This window comes from Peromyscus californicus, unplaced genomic scaffold (assembly GCF_007827085.1).
Source record: "Peromyscus californicus insignis strain IS unplaced genomic scaffold, ASM782708v3 Scaffold_7__1_contigs__length_154581171, whole genome shotgun sequence".
Taxonomy (NCBI): Eukaryota; Metazoa; Chordata; class Mammalia; order Rodentia; family Cricetidae; genus Peromyscus; species Peromyscus californicus.
Window position 1 is genome coordinate 10,835,092 of NW_026294595.1, and position 9,220 is coordinate 10,844,311.

At 53.8% G+C, this 9,220-nt stretch overlaps 1 protein-coding gene across 1 annotated transcript; it reads left to right on the forward strand.

Moving 5' to 3' along the window:
* Window positions 1-3,349: 3,349 nt before the first annotated feature.
* Window positions 3,350-8,822, forward strand: Gfi1b (growth factor independent 1B transcriptional repressor). The gene is given in 7 exon segments (XM_052725706.1): window positions 3,350-3,449; window positions 3,834-3,971; window positions 4,910-5,181; window positions 5,433-5,570; window positions 6,655-6,726; window positions 6,728-6,920; window positions 8,196-8,822. Coding segments are annotated over 7 exon segments (1,092 nt in total). The 3' UTR covers window positions 8,375-8,822.
* Window positions 8,823-9,220: the final 398 nt, after the last annotated feature.

Sequence of the window (9,220 nt, forward strand, 5' to 3'; positions counted from 1 at the left end):
GGTCAGGACCCTGTGTGGAGTCTTTGGGGATCAGAGGAGTATGACTTTTTGTTCTAGCTCCCACTTTCTTTTGGTTCTACAGTCTATACCAGTGGCTACTGTGAGGATTACAGATGGTTAGGGGTGGGGTGGGGGTGGGGTGGGTAGTGGGCCAGGAGTCAAATCCAAACAGGACAGGAGCCCTGGGCCTGGATCTGCCCTGACCTTGGAGGAGTCAGCATCCTCTCTAAGCCTTGAGATCCTCACCTGCAACCTGAGGACAGACACTTCCTACTTCCCTGTCCCCAAGGACACAATGCACAGAGCAGGGCTGCTACCACGGCCTCTTTTCTTCCTTGGTGCAGCTGTTGTGTCTCAATGAGGACCTAACGTGAAAGGCCTGGCACAACCTGTGCCACCCAGACCACACTGAATAACTGCTGTCCCCCTGCGGAGAGAGAGTATGGCGGTCCTGGGGCCAGGTGGGCACATCGAGCCTGGCCTTGTTCTGCCCGGAGCAGCCTGGAAGCCCGGCTTCTCTTCTGTGAGAGGTGGATGGAACAGGGCCGCACTGCAGGTGCTTAGGCAGGCTAAGGCAGACCCTGGTTACCATCAACTATTTTTCCCATTGCCCTGTCTTGACTCCCTCAGTCTGCATCTTGGTTTTAGTTGATTTCCTAAGAAAAGAATGTGTCTAAAAGAAAATCGACCAGCCATTTGATAGATCGGGGCTCTTGAGGCCTTCCCAGAACAAAGATGGAGGGGAACCCAGCCACAGCCTCCCCACCCCACCCCCGCCCACCCCTACCCTGCTCAGGGTCTCCAGTCCCTCAAGTGAAGAGTTGGCCACCGCTCCCCGCCCACCCCCACCCCGCTCAGGGTCTCAAGTCCCTCAAGTGAAGAGTTGGGAAGATTCAGAGTGGGGAGGAAAGGAGAAGCCCAGGAGGGGAAGGGGGCAGGGGAGGAAGGCTGTCCCTGGAAGATAAGGTCGTGGCTGCTGTACGTGCCAGGAAGAGCAGTGGCCCCTCCAAATCCTTTGTTTAGAGAACTGAGACTCTCTCAGTGGAATGGACTCAGGAATCTAAGCCCCATCCTTCGTTTTAGAGTTCAGAGAATGAAGGGCCTTGAACTTGTGCCGGCTCTCTGGTTCATCCTTAAAGTACACCTGCTAGGCTGAGCCAAGCCTCCCTCCTGGCCCCTTCAGCTCATCCTCAGTGAGTGGAGGTGCCATGTGACAGCTCAGCCTCGGTGCCTGCCGTGCACCTCACACCCTCAAGGCCCTTTCTTGCTCCCAGCAACGCCTGCCATCGAGTCAGGCCCCCCTCTTAGCTGATCTGAATACAGACTACACAGCAAAGAGGGCTGGACTTGGCTACCCTGCAAACAGCCCCGACCATTAATACTCCCCAGCAGGGCTCTGGCTTCACCCCCTGGGACAGGAGTGACTTGAGGGCCATTGCCCCAAAGCTGAGTTCCAAGCTGTCTTTCCTAATCTTGCCTCCCTCCCCGGTCTGAGGTGAGGTCTTATCACCTAGCCTGCGCTGTTGTTCAGATGCAGCCAAATCCTTTGCCCGCCTTTGCCGGGGTGTGGCAGAGATGCAGCCTTCAGCGGGTGGCTGGTCCCAGGTGGGGGTGGGGCTCCTCCCAGGCTTTAGGGCTTTGGCCTGAATGGTCTGGAGTTCAGGGAAGATAGAGGACTCTGAAGGGGCTCTGTCTCCCAGGGCCATGGGAGCACCACACAGACTAGGGCAGGGATACAAGCCATCTGTGGGAAGGTGATCATATGCTACCCTAGAGGACTCAGCAGGAGACATCTAGGGAGGTCAGCATGGTTCCGCCTTCCGACCCAGGCAGGTTCTTTGACTCATTTGGTCCTCAAATTCTCCCCTAAACCTGACTAGGCACTTAAGTGATAATGCTCACCACTGGAACTGATGGACATTCACCTCCTTATCACCATCCACGAGGAAACAGCAGACCTCCAGGTGTAGTGGATGGGTCTCCTCAGGCCTCTTTCCATGATTCACAGAGATCCCCTCCCTTTCTGGAGAGCAGACTACAGGCTGAAGTGCTGACCGCAGCAGCTCCCAGCCTGCAGCAGCTCCCAGTCTGCCGGGCAAGGCAGGCTTACAATCAAGGCTCCCCTTATCTCAGTTGCCCCAAGTTCCTCTGTAAGTGCCCCCTCCTCAACTCCTGCCAAAAGCAGGCAGTGAGAGCCTGGGGTGGTCAGCAGCGTTCCAGGCTGGATAGCACCCTTAATGTAAAGGAAGTTAGCCCAGAGAAGTCAAGTGTCTACCCAAACTGAACAACAGGCAAACTGAGGGTCTCTCTCTATGGGCTTCTTTGGGCAGGGAATGGGGGTTGTTGTGTTTGAGACAGGGTCTCACTATGTTGTCCTGGCTGGTCTGGAATTCACTCTGTAGGCCAGGTTGGCTTTGGACTCGGGGAGATCCAACTGCCTCTGCCTCCAGAGTGCTGAGACTAAAGCATACACTACCACATCGGGCTTCCCCATGAGCTTTTTAGTGCAAAAATCTGAGCTCAGATCGTGCTCTCTCTCAAAGTGTGTCCAACTGGGACTCAAGAACAGCTCTCCTTATTTGTCTGTTCTCCACAGGGCTTCCTATAACCCAGGCTGGCCCTGAACTCACTATATAGCTAAGGATGACTTTGAACTTCTGATCCTCCTGCCTCTGCTTCCCAAAAGCTGGGCTTATAACCATGCACCGTCGTTCCTGGTTTTATGTAGGGATTGAAGCCATTGCTTCATGCACGCACTCTGCCAACTGAGCTGCTTCCCCAACCCTGCAAATACAGCTTCCTAGAGCCCGGGTCCAGTGTGTCTGCGTCAGAAACCCCAGCTCCATCCTCCCTTCTTTTTCCCACTACAATCCAGGCTGAATCCAGTTTCTAAGCATGTGTATATTTTTCCTGTGACTAATTCACAGTTCTGGGGGGCCAGATGGTCAAAGTCAAAGTATCAGTAAGACTGGTTCCTTCTGTAAGTTCCAAGGAAGCCAGTTTGTGGGTCTCTCCCTGCTCTTGGTAGCAGGCAGCAGTCCTTAGCGTCCCTTATCGTACAGAGGCCTGACTCTAATTCCTGCTTCTGATACACAAGCAGTTCTCCCTGCACCCAGCTTTCCCTCTTCTTGTTGGGACACTGGTCATTTTGGATACAAGGCCTATCTTCAGTCACATCTTAGCTTGATGTGGCATTCACAGGTGCCAGGTGGATGTGAACATTTTGGGAGCATGGAGCAGGGTATCTTTGATCTCTGGAGAAGGCTCCAAAATCCAAAGGAATGATGCTCGTCACTCTTAGCCACTCCCACCCCTTTCTCCCTTGCAGGGGTGACACAAACTCTGTAAAATGCCACGATCCTTCCTAGTGAAGAGTAAGAAGGCACACACCTACCACCAGCCCCGTGCACAGGATGATGACCTGGTTTGGCCTCCTGCCGTAATACCTGGTGAGTCCGAGCTCAGGCTAGGCCCCACCCCATGCCCACTTGGCACTCTGTCCTGATGATGCTGTGGCATCTCTTCTGCAGCTAGAAGAAGAGGCCTAGCTGTCACTGGTTGAATGAGTGAGTGAATGAGTGAGTGAATGAATGAATGAAATACTCATCTCCTCTAACATTTGGGGTTCTGGGAGCATCAGGCTCGGAGCCAGGTAGGAGCATGTGAGTCCAGCGGAGGTTCCCTTACCTCTACCCATCCTGGGCAGAGGATCTGGTGTGAGCAGCAGCAGGTGGGTCTCCCCGGTTTCTCTCTCCCTGGAAACATAGTGCTTCTTGCTCCCTGCAGGCATTCCAGAACTGTAGGTGGTGACTATTGGGTCTTGTTTCCCTCAGTGGTGAAAGAGCATATCGTGAGTAGCAGCCCTGGCCTTGGCACACTACTCCCAAGCCAAACTCTGGACTGGAACACAGTCAAACAGGAGCGAGAGATGCTGCTGGACCAGAGCCTGCCCAAGATGGCCTCAGCCCCAGGTACCCAGCTGGGGTCCCCACTGTCCCCTGAAAGTGCCAGAGAGGAAAGTGATTGGCCTCTGTGGTAGGACTTCTTGGGGTCATGAAGTTGGGAAGGACCAGTGAGGTCACTGGATGCCGCCCAGGCTCTCCACTTCTGCTGGATACTTTTGGTCAGGCACCTGCTCAAGATGAGGACTTCTGTGCTGTGGGTGTGAAGCAGGTCCATAGGGAGGTGGCCAGGTGGTGCCCCAGGGTGTGAGGGCTGCGACTGCAGTGAAGACTTATAGCAATGGTACATATTGGGGCGGCACACCTGAGCCCTCAACAGGAGGTCACCAGATGGAGCATGGGCCACCTTATTTCAAAATTAACTGCCTGAACCAGGTGGTGGTGGCGCACACCTTCAATCCCAGCACTCGGGAAGTAGAGGCAGGCCGATCTCTGTGAGCTGAAGGCCAGCCTGGTCTACATAGAGAGTTCTAGGACAGCCAAGGCTACACAGAGAGACCCTGTCTAGAAGCAAACAAACCAACCAACAAGTAAGTAAAACAAATCACCTGGTGGCCAGAGAGATGGCATGGCAGCTAGGAACGCTCATTGCTCTTCCAGGATCTGAGGCTGCCTGTGGCTCCAGCTAGGGGATCCAGTGCCCTCTTCTAGCCTCTGAGGGCACCTGCACACACGTGGCACACACACAGGTACACGCTTACATAAATAGAAAGTTAAAGCCGGGCGGTGGTGGCGCACGCCTTTAATCCCAGCACTCGGGAGGCAGAGCCAGGCGGATCTCTGTGAGTTCGAGGCCAGCCTGGGCTACAAAGCGAGTTCCAGGAAAGACGCAAAGCTACACAGAGAAACCCTGTCTCGAAAAACCAAAAAAAAAAAAAAAAAAAGCAAACAAATAGAAAGTTAAAAGTAAATCCTTAAAATAAATCTCTGCATGTGTCTTTGCACAGAGGGGCCTCTTGTGACATCCCAACCCCAGGATGGGGAGTCGCCGGTCTCCGAGTCACCCCCTTTCTACAAGCCTAGCTTCTCTTGGGATACCCTGGCCTCCTCCTACAATCACAGCTACCAACAGACCCCCTCCACCATGCAGTCCGCTTTTCTGGAGCGCTCTGTGAGGCTGTACGGCAGCCCCCTCGTGCCCAGCACCGAGTCCCCCTTGGACTTCAGCCTCCGCTACTCTCCGGGCATGGACACTTACCACTGTGTCAAGTGCAACAAGGTAAGTGATGGGCATGAGTGGCATGTGGGCATGGAGGGGCCTCTGGGTCCCTCCTACAGCCTCCATTTCATAGACAGGAAACTGCCACAGAGAGGTAAGGGGACTCCCTGGGAAACACAGCAGAAGAACAGCAGGACCACCAATGCAGTTCCCTTCCCTGCCCACCCTGCTCTGGAGCTGGGCCTGTGGCCCGCATGACCACAGGCCTGCCTCCTTCTAGGGGCCTGACGCTCTGCTCTGCTCTGTCCCAGGTGTTCTCCACCCCTCATGGGCTAGAAGTGCACGTTCGCCGCTCTCACAGTGGAACCCGGCCCTTTGCCTGTGACATCTGTGGCAAAACCTTTGGCCATGCTGTGAGCTTAGAGCAGCACACGCATGTCCATTCCCAGGTGAGCAGCTGGAAAAGATTGAAGGTGACTAGATGGTGGGCGAGGCGGGGGAGGGACTTGCCTCCCTGGGTCTGAGTCTCTGAACATACTGGGTCTCTGATTGGCTGAACTGGCTTCACATCTGGTTGGAAGAAGCTCTGGAGACTTGGGGGTGGGGGCTGGAGTATGCCTGTGAGGCTCGGAAAACATCCTAATGCTCTGAGTGGCCCTGCAGGCATTTTCAATTCTTAGAGTGCTAGAGTTAGGTTTAAATGCATAGCTCACCCCACTTATCTCTGCCAGTTGGGACCCAGTCTTGGGACCCTTTCCTTCCAGAGTGGAACAGGTGCCTATTCAGCCCTCTACCCATTTCCAGAGAGGTCATATAGGTCAGATGGAAGTGGATTACTAACACCTGGGTTGATGGGAAGGGTGGGAAGTGACCTCAGGAGCTTCCATCCCTCAGCAACAGACTGGGAGCTGGCCCTGTCTGCAACTTCCCAGCCTCCTACAGCCCATCCAGGCCACTGCTAGAACTGCCCCAATGCACAGAAATGAAGAAATCTATCAACCCCATGCTAAATGGCTCACCCCAAATCATATATATGGCTACTGGGCTGGGGAGGTGGCTTAGTTGGCAGAGTGTTTGCCTAGCATACATGAGGCCCTGGGTTTGACCCCCAACACCAAATGAACCAGGAATGGTTGTGCACATAACAGCCTTCGGGAGATGGAGGCAGGAGGATCAGAAGTCCAAGGTCATCATTACCTACATAGTAAGTTCAAGGTCAAGCTGGGCTACATGAGAACCTGTCTTAACCAAATTGATTCAGCATGTCACTGTTCCAGGCAGGAGGAACTCATTCTGGGTTACTGGTGAATTCCTGGAAAACTTAGATTAGTTGTTTCTTCAGTTGTCAACAGATGTACTTTGAGGCTTACTTTGAAAAGCATACTGTGAAAGGCACAAGGAACTATCTCATAGGAAGCCAGTCAGGCCCCAGCCTCTGTCTAAGCTGAGGAAGCGGGAACAGGGGTGGGGTTCTTCCTGCTCCTCTAGACCCCTGTTCTTGAGGTCACCCCAACGGAGTGTCCTCTTTCTCAGGGCGTCCCAGCCGGGTCCAGTCCTGCGCCCAGCTTGGCTGTCCCGGGCCTCGAGGCCCCACCTGCACCTGACCCCCCCAGGGCCTCGTTTCCTCCGGCAGGAGCGTAGCTTCGAGTGCCGGATGTGTGGCAAAGCCTTCAAGCGCTCATCCACCCTGTCTACCCACCTGCTCATCCACTCGGACACTCGGCCCTATCCCTGCCAGTTCTGTGGGAAGCGCTTCCACCAGAAGTCGGACATGAAGAAACACACCTACATCCACACGGGTGAGTGCACCCCTGCCGAGCCTGGGGAAAGGCCACAGGGTCTCCTTGCCTGGCCCCTGGGCACCCCATCATTTGCCAAGAGACCCACTTGAGGAGGGGCTGGAGGGCCGGACAATCGCTCAATGTAAAGAAACACTAGAGGGATAGCCAAACAGCGCGGACCTGTGGGCAGAATGCGGACAGCTGTGGATTATTCATCCACCCACTCACAGCTGTTCGCTCTGTCACACTCTCCATTGTAACTCAGCGCTTGTTTGGGTCAGTCCTTGCACAAGGTCTGTGCCAGCTTGGGCCGGCTTAGATTCCAGAGAGAGACATTATCGGTTACTTTGTGTGTTATATGACAAGGATGCCTGTTGGAAGCAACTTATGAGTAGGGTTATTTTGTCTCACGGTCTGAGAGTGGAGTCTGTCGTGGCAGGAAGGCATGGCAGCAGGAGCGTGAGGCAGCTGGTCACACGACCTCCACAGTCAGGAAAGAGAGGGAGGAAGACTGGTGCTCAGCTTGCTTTCTGCCTTTTATGCAGTCGGTCCAGGACCCCAGCCCATGGAACAGGGCCAGCCATATTTAGGGTGGGCCTTCAGTTAACCCAATCTGGAAAATTCCTCACAGACATTCCCAGAAGTGTGTCTCCTGGGTGATCCTAAGTCCCATCAAGTTGGCAATACTGATCATCAGAGAGGCATTTTTGTTTGTTTGTTTGCTTGCTTGCTTATTGAGACAAATTCTTACGGAGCCCAGGCTAGCTTTGAAGTTAATATAAAGCTGAGGCTGACTTCAAGCTCAACCTCAAAATTCCCCTGCCTCTACATCCAGGGTGTTCGGGTTATAGTTGTGTACCACCACACCTGGTAAGCGGTGTATCAGTTGCAACTCTTCACTTTCCCTTCCTTCCTTCCTTCCTTTCCTTCCTTCCTTCCTTTCCTTCCTTCCTTCCTTCCTTCCTTCCTTCCTTCCTTCTTTTCTTTCTTTCTTTCTTTCTTTCTTTCTTTCTTTCTTTCTTTCTTTCTTTCTTTCTTTCTTTTGCTTTTTGTTTATGGAGACAGGGTTCCTCTGTCTCCTGGAACTCCCTCTGTAGACAAGGCTGGCCTCATATTCAGAGATCCACCTGCCTCTGCTTCCCAAGTGCTAGGATCAAGGTGCACACCACACCACCTGGCTATTTTCCATCATTCTCTAAGGTTGGCCATAAAAGAGACATAATGAATGTCTGCAGGGTGGAGGCTGCCTGGCACTGCCACCTGACGCCACCCTGCTGTTTGCCCCTTCCCCAGGTGAGAAGCCCCACAAGTGTCAGGTGTGCGGGAAGGCCTTCAGCCAGAGCTCTAACCTCATCACCCACAGCCGCAAGCACACAGGCTTCAAGCCCTTCAGTTGTGAGCTGTGCACCAAGGGCTTCCAGCGCAAGGTGGACCTACGCCGTCACCGTGAGAGCCAACACAACCTCAAGTGAGACTACTGGCCATCCTGCTCCAGTATGTCTCATTCCAAGGCCAGCCTTACAATTCTGACCCTTCTCCCGAGTCCTCCCAGAAGTAGCGCTGGCCAGGAGACTCTCTGCTTCTTCTGAGGCTCACGGAGTTGCCAGGCAACCTCAGGCAAGCCACACTCCTTCTCAGACTGCCATAAGGTGTAGGAGTCAGCTCTGGCCTTTCTGAACGGAAGCAATCACATTGATGTCCTCTGGTCTTGTCCCCTGCCACAGCATAGAAAGCTACAAGACCCTGGTGGACAAAACTGAGATGCTAAAACCAGACAAGAGCCAGGATCCACAGAGAACCCCTCCTGCATCTTCTCTGGGCCTGGGGACTTTAAATTTTTAAGGATTCTCTTTCTGGTTGCCACAGTCAGAGTTGCCTCCTGCCCCAGCTGGAGGTCTGGCACCCCTCTGCTTTAGCCAGATCTGCTGGCTGCCCCCCCCCCTCCCCACCACACCACATTCATCTGGAGTCAGGCTCCGCAGTTGAACCACAAAGCTGGGAAACGAGGAACTGGTGTGTCAGAAGCCTGTTCCGCTCAACTGATGTAAATAAAAATAAAGATGGATTTGGCTGTTTGTAAAGTGCCTACTAGGTACCTGGACTGTCTGGGGACTTTAGGGCCTTGACAAGGAGCTAACAGACCAACTGAGAAGCGTCATGACAGACACCTGGGAGGGCAGGGCTAGTGCCACTGCGGGCAGTATCAATCTCCTGCAGCAGCCCTGAGGAACGGCCACACTCTGTAGTGTTGCCTTGTGAGTATGGCAAAAGGAATTTGGCAGGAGTGATTAAGTTAAGCCTGGGGTTGCTTCCTGACT